This window comes from Lolium perenne, chromosome 1, assembly GCF_019359855.2.
Source record: "Lolium perenne isolate Kyuss_39 chromosome 1, Kyuss_2.0, whole genome shotgun sequence".
NCBI lineage: Eukaryota > Viridiplantae > Streptophyta > Magnoliopsida > Poales > Poaceae > Lolium > Lolium perenne.
Genome location: NC_067244.2, coordinates 132,908,061 through 132,921,454, shown reverse-complemented (window position 1 = coordinate 132,921,454; position 13,394 = coordinate 132,908,061). Strand labels below are relative to the sequence as shown.

Here is a 13,394-nt window from a genome sequence, read left to right as displayed (position 1 = left end):
CTCTCTACTCCGGTACCATTTTACTTGATAGCGACACTTCAGAGTTGAGACGTGCAACCAACAACAGCACACCGACACGGCACCAAACCTCAACAAAATGGAAATAAATAAGGGCGGTGCTGGGTAGCTATGACCAACCGCCGTGCTGGCGCAGGTCAACATCACAATTCACAAGGCAAATTGAGCAGGGGGCATATCTCCTTTCGAAACCATAAGCAAAAGCATATACTCATTATGTGGTACTGGTAGTAAAAAAGAATCGAATCTTCAAAGTACTTCAAGGAATCGAGGTGGGAAAATCATCAAAGAGAGAACTGAACCTACCAGCGCAGAGACAAATGCAAGATCTCATACATATAAGTCACATGCCCTCCAGCCTGGACTCTGGTATGCTCTCCAAGCTACTACAGTTTATTGGATGCTACTACAGCTTAAGTGCAGCTGGTCTATTCTCCAAGCAATCAAAAGGCAGCGTCAGGCACGCGCCAAGTGAGAGGAAACGCAAGAAAGGGAGGGGTTGCAGAAAACAAAGGCCCTAGAGCGTCTAAGCGGCCTCCACATCGGGCACGGCATCACCAGCTTCGTCTTCAGGCCCAGCGTCCTTCTGCTCGACAAAGTCATACCCATATTCCTCCTCTGAAGGGTCCTCCTCCACGCTTCTGCCAAAGATGAATGGCCTCTTGCCCATCGTCGTGAAAGGCATTAGCCCCAGTGCACGCGCTGTTTTGATCTCCCTCGCAACCTTGCGCTGAGCTTTCGCGCTTATCTTGGTCTGCAGAGCCGATCAATATGTTAGCCACCTCAACAAAAGCATCATCAGCAAAGGGCTGTTGCTATTTGAAATCAGACACTCCTTTGTTAGAGATGCCATTCAGCTCTAAATACAATAAAATATGCATTATTGTCAACAATATAAGAAAGCATGGTCTAAATTTCTAATACATACACCAGGAACACAGGAATGTCTTCACCCAAAAATTTCCTATTCTATATAAAGGCAGGGAAAATATCATTACCTGATTCCTTTTGATGATAATGCCAGCTTCTGTAAGAAAGTTGGCGAGGAATCTAACATTCTGCAAGGAATAATTCCATGTGGTCAGAAACTGCATCTTTGAGATAATTGCAATAGCCCAAGATATCCTGATATCGGGATGCATCATGCAGGTCAAACTATGTACACAGCTGTCTAGCAGTAGGTAATTAATTGAAAAAAAATGGTTACATAGCACCAAGAGATAAGCAATTCATATACCACTTGAGCAGGTGGTACTTTGATTGGTTAGACAAGGCTGTGACAAACAATCAATCTACTATTTACTATTCAATTTATGTGAGACATAAAGCTGATGTCACTTGACATTGTTAGACTTTTGAAAAATCTTATATGCACCTCATTTTGGCAAGGAGGGGGTATCACATAAACCACTTAACAGTGGAGTATTTGCTGGTCAAAACTTTGTCTTAATCTAATATATGTCCTGAGTTTCGCAACGAAGGGAGTGCAATTTTGCATGTGTCTTCCTCTGAGATCCCTCACCCTGAATGCAGTCACCCAGCTCGCTGTCTCACACGAGCGCATGTTCTATATGCGTAGGTTCACGTTCCTTTTATAGTTCTGCCTGTAGATGTTTGATGTATGTGCAGTTTTTGTACGAGAAGGTTTGTATGATGCCTGTTCACAAGCACATGATGTATGCAGGACAGAACAATTGTCACTGTACTTCAAGAAAGTTTTAGAAACAGTTATTTTGGGATGAGATAATCAATGTGAACAAGCTTGATGAGAAAGGCTCTAGGCAGCATGAACAAAAGATTCAACAAGTTCATTATATTGATCGGCGGGGAACAACTTCACTGTTGTGCTTGAGAAGGTTCGTGTTAAGGTTGCTGCAGTTCTTTTTGTGCTGATTAGTTTAAGGTTGTTGCCTTGTGCTAATTGGGTTGTTACCTCACAGAACTTTCCAATGGATATGTTCTTCGTCTTGAAAAGTTTCTACCTTCTTTGTATTGATTGGTATTATGGTTATATCATTTTTCATCTTGTTATGCAATGCAGGAGGTTGCAATACTAGTCTGTAGCAGAATGAGGTTTCTGTTGTAACACAGGAGCAACTTCTGGAAATAAGAAAAATAGGAAATAGTATGTTTCATGCTCACATAACATCCCAACAATTTCTGGTTTCCACACTGTTTCAATATCGGCATCATCTTAGAAAGTTAGAAGAAATAACTCAAGTCAACAGGGTAACAAGCAGCATGTCAGTTCACCATAGTACCATACTGATGTTAATAATTGCTAAACACAAATAGAAGGATAGGAAGCATCAAGAGAAAATGTATGAACCTCACAGCTCTAGGTAGTGTAACAAGATGTTTGGGTAAATTAGCACTGGCGTGATGCTATATTCATTGCTATGACTTACTCCTCAATTCACGATAAAAATGCCGTTTGGGGCTTACCACATTCATTGTATACCTGAACTTCATATTAGTTAACGGTTCTGAAATTTACATGCTTGCAAGATCCATAATTTACAAGCTGGCAAAGTAGCGAAGTACTAAAATCTATCTACCACTAAATTTAAAACAAAAAATGTGCAAGTTCAAGTATGTTGCCAAAAGTAGATGTACTTACCCTAAAATCGGCTTTCCTTAGAACATCCTTCGTGGTTGTTTCAAACTGAGGTCTAGGGGTGCTCCTTGCGGCTGCAGGTCTTGTAAGGTCAAGATCCTGAATGCAGTAGAGTTGAATAAAACCTGGTGTTAGAAGAGTGTCACTCTAGTACATAATATCCTTGCATAAGTAAATAGTAAATGTAATTCAGAGAGATAGAACATTATGTTCTTGTGGTATACGGTTGTTTAGGCAACAGTTGATTTTCTGTTTTCACAAACACCTATCTACAAAAGAGTACCACATTGTGTGGATAACTGCAAAATCTAGCTCACCATTTAGCCACGTTTCCTGAATACTTGTATGGCCTAAAATGAACTTCGAGTACTTGAACCATTGAAGTGATGAACAGGTATCCCTCTTACCTTAACATTGTAGGTCGAGCCTCGCCTGTAATTCACATCTGGCCTGAAATCATAGTCATCTTCCTCGACCTCGTCCGTCATATGAAAGGTGCGGGCCGCGTTATCCAACTTCTCGTTCATGCCATCGTTCAAGGAATCGTCCATGCTCCCACCAAACAGAGAGCCCTCCCTGTCACCAAACTCAGAGTTACCCCTGCCACCGGGCCGACCCCAGTCACCCATCCCAGATCCCGCGCCTTGTCTTCTGAAGGAGTTCCTACTCCCATCGAGCTTCCCAAAGAACGAATTGTCAGCTTGCCCCGTCTGCTCAAACAACCGGTTTTCAAACGCGTCCGCGCTCTCGCCCACGCCCTCTGCTGCGAAGCAAACAAGCACGTCAAAAAAAAAAAAACATCGCCGAAACATTGTAAACATCGATTCCCCGAGTAACACGCATGCCGCCATCACAAAATGATGGTTCTGAGCACGGTAAACCTAGATCTCTAGCGGCTCCGGCCGTTACCCGGTCCGATCTTTGGTTGTATCGGGGATAGAGAAAGGGTGATCTGAGTGCGTATGCGGCAAGAGGCGTTGGAAATACTGCACGGAAAAGGAGAGGTCAGGTGTGCGGGTCCTCACCGGACTGGAAGGAGCGACGGAACGAGGATGAGGCGGCGGCGGCGGCGGAGGACGGTGGGTCGGAAGGGAGGAGACGGCGGATCAAGCCGCGGGCCGGCAGAGACCGTCTCAGCGCTGAGCTCGCCATCTCGCTGAGTGACTCGTCGGCGGCGCCGCAAACCGTCACCAGAGGAAGAAGCAGTGGAGGGGGGATTAGGGGTTTTGGACTTCTTTTTTGCTTTCGGACCCTTCCGTTCCACGGATATTCATATTCTCCCGTTTTGCTGCTGTGTCTACTGATAATCGGGAAGAAGCGGGGGGCCGAACTGCAAAACGGAGCTCGCGCACTTGCTCGCTCCCTTCGTCACGAGCTATGGCGGCGGTCGCGACGATCCTCGAGCTGGACCCTTCGCAGGAGCGCGCCGGCCGCGTCATCGATGAAATCGTGCGGCTGGAGAAGAGGATCTTCCCGAAGCACGAGTCGCTGGCGCGCTCCTTCCACGACGAGCTCAAGCGCCGGAACACGGGCCTGATCTACTCGACGGCCGGCGCCGGCGACGACGAGGAGGTCACCGGGTACGCCATGTACACCTGCGCCACCTCCCTCTGTGCCTCTATCACCAAGCTCGCCGGTGAGACGCCCCGCACTGACAACACTCGTCCCGTCGATAAAACCATTACAGAGCCGCAGCAAACTTTTGGTCTGAACTTTCTTGTTGCGTCTGTGCAGTGAAGGAGAGCTGCCGGAGACAGGGGCTCGGCGACGCGCTGCTGCAGGCCGCCGTCGAGAGGTGCCGGAGGAAGCGGGTCCAGCGGGTGTCCCTCCATGTCGACCCGGCGAGGACGGCCGCGGTGGCGCTGTACCGGAAGGCCGGGTTCCAGGTCGACGCCACCGTCGAGGGCTACTACTCGCCGCAGAGGAATGCCTACCGGATGTACATGGATCTCTAGGAATAATCAGGGCCAGGATCAGAGAGCATCAAAAAGCTTGCTCACTCTGCCAATTTTGCTGTTGTTGTGCTCAAAATGATATTTTCTGAATCTAATTCAGGATTGAGCTGTTCAATAGTATGAAATTATAACATCTCAGTACAATATGGGTGTATTTGATAATTCTGTTGTTTCTGACTTGCTGAGTTGCTGGCATTCCAAATGCAAACATTATTAGCTGATGAGCAAACTCAGTTATAAGTTGTCACAGTGAAAAGTTTTCTCAGCGAGATCACAAGATTTGACGCAACTTCTTTAATGTAACTTATTGCTGTCATGTCAATTTCGCTAGCAATAACCAGCAAATAATATGCAGCATAAACAGCTGATACAGAAATGATAATGACCCTGAACCATTCCTGGGAGCATGTACCAACTTCAGTGCTCAGACCTGAAAGCAACTTATACAACAGGAAGAAACATGCGAGAAAAGCAAACAGCGCAGCCTCCACTCGGGGCAAGCTCGAGTTCTCTATTAACAGAGCCAATGTCAGATATATACAAACTGGCTGGATATGCTTAACTTAAGCATGGAAGCATGCACTAAATAAGATCTAAAAAGCAAACAGAAGGTTTGCGACTATAAACGCGACAGTCCAGGCATTTCGAAGAGCTTGAGTATAAGCATGGAATCAGAGGGCTTCGGGCATAGATTAATGAACAGGGCACTTGGCTGAGGACCTTGATAGGAGACAAGTGCCATTCATTTTATGTGGGAATCATAAACACTGAAGATGACATCAGGCACAATCAGAGGCAGCTTGTTTATATACATGAACAGCCTTCTGAGGTTCTCTCTCGACACCGTCTCCATGTCGACCACGTCTTGCTCCTCGACGTAGATCCACAAGTCACCAGGGTCAGTCTTCTTCAGGTTGTCCCGGCAGAATGGACAGGACTGTGATCTTGAGTTCCTGCAGCACACAATATTTTCTGTTAAGGCATTGCTTCAGAACAGCAAACAGACGCTGTAATGATCATAACCACATCGCAGCTCCGGAGTATAAAAGAACAATCCAAGTTACGCTACTTGAAGAGGTGTGCATAGGTTGCAAGGACATGGACAAATCATAGATGTTGTAGGGACACCGCATGGAATTGGTTAGAAAGTGATACGCCTGAACAAGCAAATTGCAATTATCCAACATGACACTATCAGTACTGGCCAACACATGAAACTTGGTTGATCTGCAGAACCCATACCACGTCTAACTAGTGAATAGCTAGCAAAAGTAAATGTAAGCATGACCTAAGCCTACATTACCATATCCTGCAGTTAATTGAACTACATATATGCAGACTGTCTGGATTAGACAGGGTATGCACTGAAAATTAGCAATCAGTGCTCAATAAAGATGCAGGGTTGATTGTTCAGAACAAAGAACAACATAATTCAATTCAGAATATGTTTAAGTTTTCACTGGCTGCATTTTAATACCATCTGCAGCTTGCAAGTTGGACATCCGATTCGTAACTTTACTCATATCAGGAATGATGAAACCAATAATAATCGAGATAAAATGTAACTACTATAACCTAATCCTGCACTATCATACCCTGCAATCAATTGAACTACATATGAGCAGACCGTCTGGATTAGACAGGGTGCATACTGAAATGAACCAACAACTAGGTAAACAATCAGTGCTCAACAAAAAGCAGAGTAGGGTTGTTCAGAACAAAGAACAGTACAATACAGTTCAGAATATATTTTTAAGTTGTCAGTTACTGCATTTTTAGACTATTAAGAGAAAAATCCAAGTTATGCTACGAGAAAAGATGTGCATGGGCTGCAAGACAACAGAAAGATAATAGATATTGTAGGAACACTGCATAGAAATGGTTAAAAAGTTGAACACCTGTACGAATTAATTTCTATTATCCACTATGGCCCTATCAGTGTTTGCTAGAACCACACCACGTCTAACTAGTGAATAGCTAGCAAAAGTAAATGTAAGGATAACCTAAGCCTACACTATCATATCCTGCAATTAACTGAACTACATATAGGCAGACTGTCTGGATTAGGCAGGAAATACTAAGTTAACAATCATTGGTCGATGAAAGCAGAGTCAGGTAGTTTAGAACAATAGAATACAGTTCAGAATATTTTTAAATTGACAGTGACTGCATTTTTAGAGCATCCACAGCTTCCAAATTGGGCATCCATTTAGTGATGTCATATCAGGAATGATGAAACCAATGGTAGTGAACATAAATAGAATAACAATGCATCAATAAAGTACTATCCCTATTCTGTTTAGCTACTGGGCATTCATAATCATGCCCTGTTTACAAGGGCTATATTGTGTATCAGTCTATAAAAGCATAGAAACTGGGTGCATTAACCTGAAAATGAGGCATAAGCTTTCCATAAGTCAATTAAAAGCTCAGCTTCCATTACTCTCAAGAGACATACCGCTTCTACAGAAGAAGAATAGAAAGTATAGCAATACGTAAAACGAGTCCCAAACAGAGGCGTATCCTTATCTATAAAGCCAACATTATCAAGAGCTGCACGTTTGTGGGGGAGTGGGAAGGGCTACATACACGCCACTGAAATGCTGTCACACGAAATGCATGGTGGAGCAGAAACTGGAAATTTGCGCATACCAGTCCTGGTAACATCTGAGGCACATAGCGTGCGTGCAGTTGGGCAGCACGACTTTGCTGTTCATCTCCATGCAGATCCCGCATTCCTCTTCCCTCTCGGCATCGGCATCGGATAGGCTGCTGGTTTCGTCTCCGTCTCTCCTTGTGTACCTCTCCATGCACACGGCCTTCTGCTTCTTGTCCTCCATGTCGGTGATCCCTCTTTGCAGTTGCAGCAGGGAAGGGAATATGACAGCTGCACAACAGTTCCGGTTCCAGAAGATAAGCACAATATAGAATGTTTTGAGCAATAGATGATGGCTAGACCCTCAGCTAGAGAAAGAAACGAGTAACTCATGACATACCATAGAATTCCTTGATGCTGGCTTTCCTCTCATGGGTGGACATGGTGGTGGTGCCGTCGACATAGACCTGCGCAAGGAGGAGCTACAATCTCATTAGCAAAACTGAGCGGGGGAAACGAGCCAAGAAAAGCATGATGCAGCTGAACATGCGACTGGATCACTGGAAACCTTGTAAATGAGTATCCTGAGGAGACCGAGAGCCCCCGCGAGGCTGCAGTCAGTCCACTGCACGAGGAAGAGGAATATGTGAGCGGCGGGGCTAAAAGAGAGCCGCATCTGCAGGCAGGCGCCATCGTACTCCCGGGGAAATTCAGTCGCCCTGCAGCACGTGAAGTTAAGCAGGCATGAGCAAACGAACGTCTGGCATCATCATTCGCTGGACAGATCAGCTGCAGTGAAGAGATCCCAGCCCCCTCACCCTAAAGGGCCCTAAATCACACTAGCTAGTACCTTCTCATCCCATTTTTCGTTCAGCGGATTAGCATATGATTTAGAAGGGTGAAACACATGGGCGGGTCAGGGTGTTTTAATATGCCATGGCGAGCACATGCGATCTCGTCCTCTTGCTCCCGATCTAGCACCACTAGGCTGCCCGTGCGCTCACGGATAATGATGACAATTGAACAAGCGGGGCCAGCCCCCACCGCCGAATCCCACCTCACGAGGCGGAGGCACCGACGCGTGGTTCACCCACCCACGCTCCGATCGGTGGATCGATCCCCAGGCCCAGGCCGCATTGCAAGGCTCGAGGCGTCCCCTCAGCCCCACGGGAACCCGACAGCCGCGCCATCCCACCGACAGAGAGGAGAGGAAGCGAATTTGGGGGGGGGGGGGGGGGGGGGGGGCGGAATCGGGAGAGGATGCGTGGGAATCGGGGGTGCTTACAGGGTGTTGGCGTGCTGGATGTCAGCTTCGAGCACCTTGAGGGAGTCCCTGTACGCCTTCCGCATCCTCCTCCGCCGCCGCCGCCCTTCTCATCCAACCCCGGGAGGTCGGGAAATCAACACCGCCAGAACCAGCACCAGCAGCAACGGCACAGGGCGCCGAATCTCCGGCTGGATCGCGGTGTCCGGGAGGCTGGTGCAGCTACGCGGATAAGGTCTGCGGTCGCATTGGGGATTCGGGGTCGCGGGGTGGGTGCGGTGCGGTGGAGGAGTGGTCTTTTGAAGAAGGGAGAGGAGGAGGGGAAGGAAGAGGAATGGGGGAGGCAGAGGCGAGTGTGCGCGCGTGCCGGATGCGCAGACTGGCGCCACGTGTGTCGCGGCGGGCGTGGAAGCGTCGGGAGGCGCGAGAGCGCGCCACGGTGCGCTGGACGCTCGACAGGACCCGGACCCGGACCCGCGGTACAGACTAGAGAGAGAGAACCGACGACAGAGTAGGTTGATGTGTTATCGTTATGGAAAATGCTATTGATACCCCGGGGGATACAAACGCTAGCATCCTCCGCATCCAGAGCGCGCCACGCGTCAACGAACGAGACAAATCACGTGGGCCCCGCCACCCTTATCTCCTCCTCTCGTCTTCCTCCTGCCTTATCTCTTCCTTCCGCTCGCCCCATCCTCCACTTCCTGGCAGAGGCCCATCTCCTTCCCCTGGCTTTCCCATATCTCTTAGTCACTTAGCACCTCTCCTCCTCCACGAGATGAATCCCGTGCCGCCGGCTGAGACTCGGTGGTGTGTTGCCACGGCAGCTGCCACCGATGAGCCTACCGCCGTCTAACACGATCCCCAATCCCACTGCAACCTCTCTTTCTCCTATCTCCGGCGAGGACGACCGGCGCTTCCAAGCTGGGTGGATGTGGTGTTGCTGATTGTGTCGTACGGCCCTGCGGCGAGCAGAGGCCGGAGCTGCTACAAAACATGGCCAACCTACCTCCGAGCAGCGGCGGCAGCCTGCGATGCTATAAGCGGCGGATGGCGTTGGTCCCAGCTGCCTGCGGGCATGCTACCAGCGGCAGCCTGCGTTGGTAAAAGCGGCAGCCGGCCATGCTGCCACAGGATGCCGGCGTTGCTCCCAGCGGCAGCCGGAGATGCGTCCACAGGCCGGCGGCGTTGCTCCCAGCGGCAGGTGGAGATGCGGCCACCAGCCGGCGCCGTTGCTACTATAGGCCGCCGGCGTTGCTCCCAGCGGCAGGTGGAGATGCGGCCACAGGACGGCGGCGTTGCTACTATAGGCCGCCGACATTGCTGCAAGCGGCCGGCGATGTTGCTGCAAGACCACGTCAGCGTCTTCTCCGGCTCCGGCAAAGGTGATACCATGAGAGGAGGCGGTGCTGCGAGCCTGCGAGCGAATAGCTTATAGGGAGAGGGAGAGGATGCTACCAGGGGAGGATGGAGGTGCTGCTTGGGATTAGGGGAGTTTCTTCCTAGCGAGGCCCATCGGAGGACCTCGCCGGCGGTTTTTGCAGTGGCGGCGGCGGCATTTTTCTTGCAGCGGAGGTGCGGTGGAGAGGCGGCCAGGCGGGCGCCGGTTACCGCAGATCGAGAGCGGACACGGGAGGTGGGGACGGGGTCTCGTTGCGTGTAGTTTTGATCGATGATCGTGTCAGCGAGCGCTTGTTTACTTTGACTGGACACGTGGCGCCCTCTCCACCCGGAGGATCAAACGTTTTAATACCCCGGGGGACGCTCAGCGCTCTCCTATCGTTATCGCTTAACCTCCTGTACTGTCGCTACATGTACGTCCTGCAAATCCTTCCCTGCTCCGCGCTATCACTCGGACGAGTCTCCAGTCCCAGCCTTGGCCTCCAAATAAATTCAAATATAAATTTAAATAGGTCGCCGATCACTTAGTGATCAAATAATCTCAACGATTCACTTCATCGCAAATCACTGCAAATGGCGAGATCATCCACGGGCGTAGAAGGCACCTCCTCCGGTGAAGCCTTTGTCGCCGGTGGGTTCTCTGTTGTCGCCGATGGAGTGGATGTCGCCGGTGGTGCAACGTTGCTGGCCTGGTACGGCGGTGGAGCTCTCCTCTCGGCCAGGATCCGCGCACCACGCCGTGACGTTGTCGTCCATGCCGCTTGTCTCGACCAAAAGCATCGCTACGTCCTCCTCCCTCGTCTTTGTCGCCACGCTAGCCTTGATCAGGTCGAGCTTGACGTCCTGCCTCTCGATGACCGACGTCCACCTAGCCGTTGCGACCACCTCCATCTGGGCAGCCTGCTCTGCCCGTTAGGCGGCGTGCGTCGCAGCGTCAACCATGCACGCCATGATAGACGAGTGCGGCTTCTCGATGGCCGGCGTCGCGTCCCTCAATTCCTTGGCCTTCTTATAGAGCATAAAACAAACGCACCCGAAATGTGACGGACAACGCACGATGAAGCATGTCAGCGTAATGGGATCGAGGGTCCCTACGATTACGCCGCGGCGCGTGGACTCCAGCCCACGGCGCCCCAGTCACGATCACAATGAGCAAGCTAGGTACGTGCCATGGTAAAATAAGTGTAACTACGCTAAGAGTTACCCTTTGACGTAGGCACCCAGTGGTGGACAAGCACTATCGGACGAAGGTGGACCAAGACGAATGGAGAGATTAAGGAGAATAGGACAAGCTAGGAAAGGAGATGTCTGGTCTCCTTCCGGGGTTGCCCCAGGAAAAGGGGTTGTGGACGAAGAAGCAAGGCAGCCAGGCCAAGGTGTGGTCCGGATTGCCCCGGGAAGGACTTGGGAACCGCCTATCCTTGGCCAGGTGCGGTCAAGGAGCGGGGACCAACTGAGCCTGACTAGATGTGTCAGGACTTGCGTGGAAAACAGGCGAGGTGCCTGCACCCGTGCGCGTCATCATGGCTGATACGTCTCCGACGTATCGATAATTTCTTATGTTCCATGCCACATTATTGATGTTATCTACATGTTTTATGCACACTTTATGTCATATTCGTGCATTTTCTGGAACTAACCTATTAACAAGATGCCGAAGTGCCGATTCTTTGTTTCTGCTGTTTTTGGTTTCAGAAATCCTAGTAACGAAATATTCTCGGAATTGGGCGAAATCAACGCCCAGGGTCCTATTTTGCCACGAAGCTTCCAGAAGTCCGAAGAGGAGACGAAGTGGGGCCACGAGGTGCCGGACCCTAGGCGGCGCCCCCCTTGGCCGCGCGGCCTGTGGTGTGGGGCCCTCGTGCCGCCTCCGACCTGCCCTTCCGCCTACTTAAAGCCTCCGTTGCGAAACCCCCGCACCGAGAGCCACGATACGGAAAACCTTCCCGGAGACGCCGCCGCCGCCGATCCCATCTCGGGGATCCAGAGATCGCCTCCGGCACCCTGGGAGAGGGAATCATCTCCGGAGGACTCTACGCCGCCATGGTCGCCTCCGGAGTGATGTGTGAGTAGTCTACCCCTGGACTATGGGTCCATAGCAGTAGCTAGATGGTTGTCTTCTCCCCATTGTGCTATCATTGTCGGATCTTGTGAGCTGCCTAACATGATCAAGATCATCTATCTGTAATTCTATATGTTGCGTTTGTTGGGATCCGATGAATAGAGAATACTTGTTATGTTGATTATCAAAGTTATATCTATGTGTTGTTTATGATCTTGCATGCTCTCCGTTACTAGTAGATGCTCTGGCCAAGTAGATGCTTGTAACTCCAAGAGGGAGTATTTATGCTCGATAGTGGGTTCATGCTGCATTGACACCGGGACAAGGATGAAAGTTCTAAGGTTGTGTTCTCTGTTGCCACTAGGGATAAAACATTGATGCTATGTCTAAGGATGTAGTTGTTGATTACATTACGCACCATACTTAATGCAATTGTCTGTTGCTTTGCAACTTAATGCGGAGGGGTTCGGATGATAACTTTGAAGGTGGACTTTTTAGGCATAGATGCGAGTTGGATGGCGGTCTATGTACTTTGTCGTAATGCCCAATTAAATCTCACTATACTCATCATGATATGTATGTGCATGGTCATGCCCTCTTTATTTGTCAATTGCCCAAGCTGTAATTTGTTCACCCAACATCTTGTTTATCTTATGGGAGAGACACCTCTAGTGAGCTGTGGACCCCGGTCCAATTCTCTATCTTGAAATACAATCTCTTGCAATCTTTGTTCTCTTGTTTTCTGCAAACAATCATCTTCCACACAATACGGTTAATCCTTTGTTACAGCAAGCCGGTGAGATTGACAACCTCACTGTTTCGTTGGGGCAAAGTACTTTGGTTGTGTTGTGCGGGTTCCACGTTGGCGTAGGAATCCCTGGTGTTGCACCGCACTACATCCCGCCGCCATCAACCTTCAACGTGCTTCTTGGCTCCTCCTGGTTCGATAAACCTTGGTTTCTTTACGAGGAAAACTTGCTGCTGTGCGCATCATACCTTCCTCTTGGGGTTCCCAACGAACGTGTGAGTTACACGCCATCAAGCTCTTTTTCGGCGCCGTTCTTGCCGGGAGATCAAGACACGCTGCAAGGAGTCTCCACTTCTCAATCTCTTTACTTTGTTTTTGTCTTGCTTAGTTTTATTTACTACTTTGTTTGCTGCACTAAATCAAAATACAAAAAAATTAGTTGCTAGTTTTACTTTATTTGCTATCTTGTTTGCTATATCAAAAACACAAAAAAAAATTAGTTACTTGCATTTACTTTATCTAGTTTGCTTTATTTACTGTTGCTAAAATGGCTACCCCTGAAAATACTAAGTTGTGTGACTTCACAACCACAAATAATAATGATTTCTTATGCACACCTATTGCTCCACCTGCTACTACAGCAGAATTCTTTGAAATTAAACACCTTTCTTTTGAATCTTGTTATGCGAGAGCAATTTTTGCAGTGTTAGTTCTGATGATCTTGCTGCCCATC

General features: G+C 49.1%; 3 protein-coding genes across 4 annotated transcripts; 1 reads left to right on the top strand and 2 right to left on the bottom strand.

The window, feature by feature from the left end:
* Window positions 1-299: 299 nt before the first annotated feature.
* LOC127302696 (uncharacterized) lies at window positions 300-3,900 on the bottom strand. 2 transcript variants are annotated; one of them, XM_051333243.2, is made up of 5 exons: window positions 3,661-3,900; window positions 3,043-3,398; window positions 2,639-2,734; window positions 1,017-1,076; window positions 300-772 (listed from the first exon to the last, which is right to left on the bottom strand). In XM_051333243.2, the coding sequence occupies exons 1-5, from the start codon at window positions 3,785-3,787 to the stop codon at window positions 545-547; spliced, it is 867 nt and encodes a 288-aa protein (XP_051189203.1). In that variant the 5' UTR covers window positions 3,788-3,900; the 3' UTR covers window positions 300-544. The 2 variants fall into 2 exon arrangements, with proteins under 2 accessions (XP_051189203.1, XP_051189199.1); XM_051333239.2 differs by having other exon boundaries at window positions 3,043-3,395; window positions 3,661-3,882.
* An 8-nt stretch (window positions 3,901-3,908) lies between these two features.
* On the top strand, window positions 3,909-4,770 carry LOC127302722 (uncharacterized). Its single transcript, XM_051333263.2, has 2 exons — window positions 3,909-4,271; window positions 4,370-4,770. Exons 1-2 carry the CDS (start codon window positions 4,013-4,015, stop codon window positions 4,588-4,590), a joined length of 480 nt encoding a protein of 159 aa, XP_051189223.1. The 5' UTR covers window positions 3,909-4,012; the 3' UTR covers window positions 4,591-4,770.
* A 311-nt stretch (window positions 4,771-5,081) lies between these two features.
* Window positions 5,082-8,732, bottom strand: LOC127302711 (E3 ubiquitin-protein ligase AIRP2-like). Its single transcript, XM_051333254.2, has 5 exons — window positions 8,472-8,732; window positions 7,755-7,905; window positions 7,587-7,653; window positions 7,243-7,477; window positions 5,082-5,543 (listed from the first exon to the last, which is right to left on the bottom strand). The coding sequence occupies exons 1-5, from the start codon at window positions 8,534-8,536 to the stop codon at window positions 5,333-5,335; spliced, it is 729 nt and encodes a 242-aa protein (XP_051189214.1). The 5' UTR covers window positions 8,537-8,732; the 3' UTR covers window positions 5,082-5,332.
* Window positions 8,733-13,394: the final 4,662 nt, after the last annotated feature.

Bases quoted from the DNA above. Each gene is read 5' to 3' on its own strand.
- LOC127302696 (XM_051333243.2), bottom strand. From the start codon at position 3,787: ATGGCGAGCTCAGCGCTGAGACGGTCTCTGCCGGCCCGCGGCTTGATC. The intron at 3,399-3,660 runs GTGAGGACCCGC...TTTGCTTCGCAG, and splicing joins CCGTCGCTCCTTCCAGTCCG to CAGAGGGCGTGGGCGAGAGC. The intron at 1,077-2,638 runs GTAAGTACATCT...TATTCCTTGCAG, and splicing joins TAAGGAAAGCCGATTTTAGG to AATGTTAGATTCCTCGCCAA.
- LOC127302722 (XM_051333263.2), top strand. From the start codon at position 4,013: ATGGCGGCGGTCGCGACGATCCTCGAGCTGGACCCTTCGCAGGAGCGC. The intron at 4,272-4,369 runs GTGAGACGCCCC...GCGTCTGTGCAG, and splicing joins CTCTATCACCAAGCTCGCCG to TGAAGGAGAGCTGCCGGAGA.
- LOC127302711 (XM_051333254.2), bottom strand. From the start codon at position 8,536: ATGCGGAAGGCGTACAGGGACTCCCTCAAGGTGCTCGAAGCTGACATC. The intron at 7,906-8,471 runs GTAAGCACCCCC...CACGTGCTGCAG, and splicing joins ATCCAGCACGCCAACACCCT to GGCGACTGAATTTCCCCGGG. The intron at 7,654-7,754 runs GTTTCCAGTGAT...CTCCTTGCGCAG, and splicing joins TCAGGATACTCATTTACAAG to GTCTATGTCGACGGCACCAC.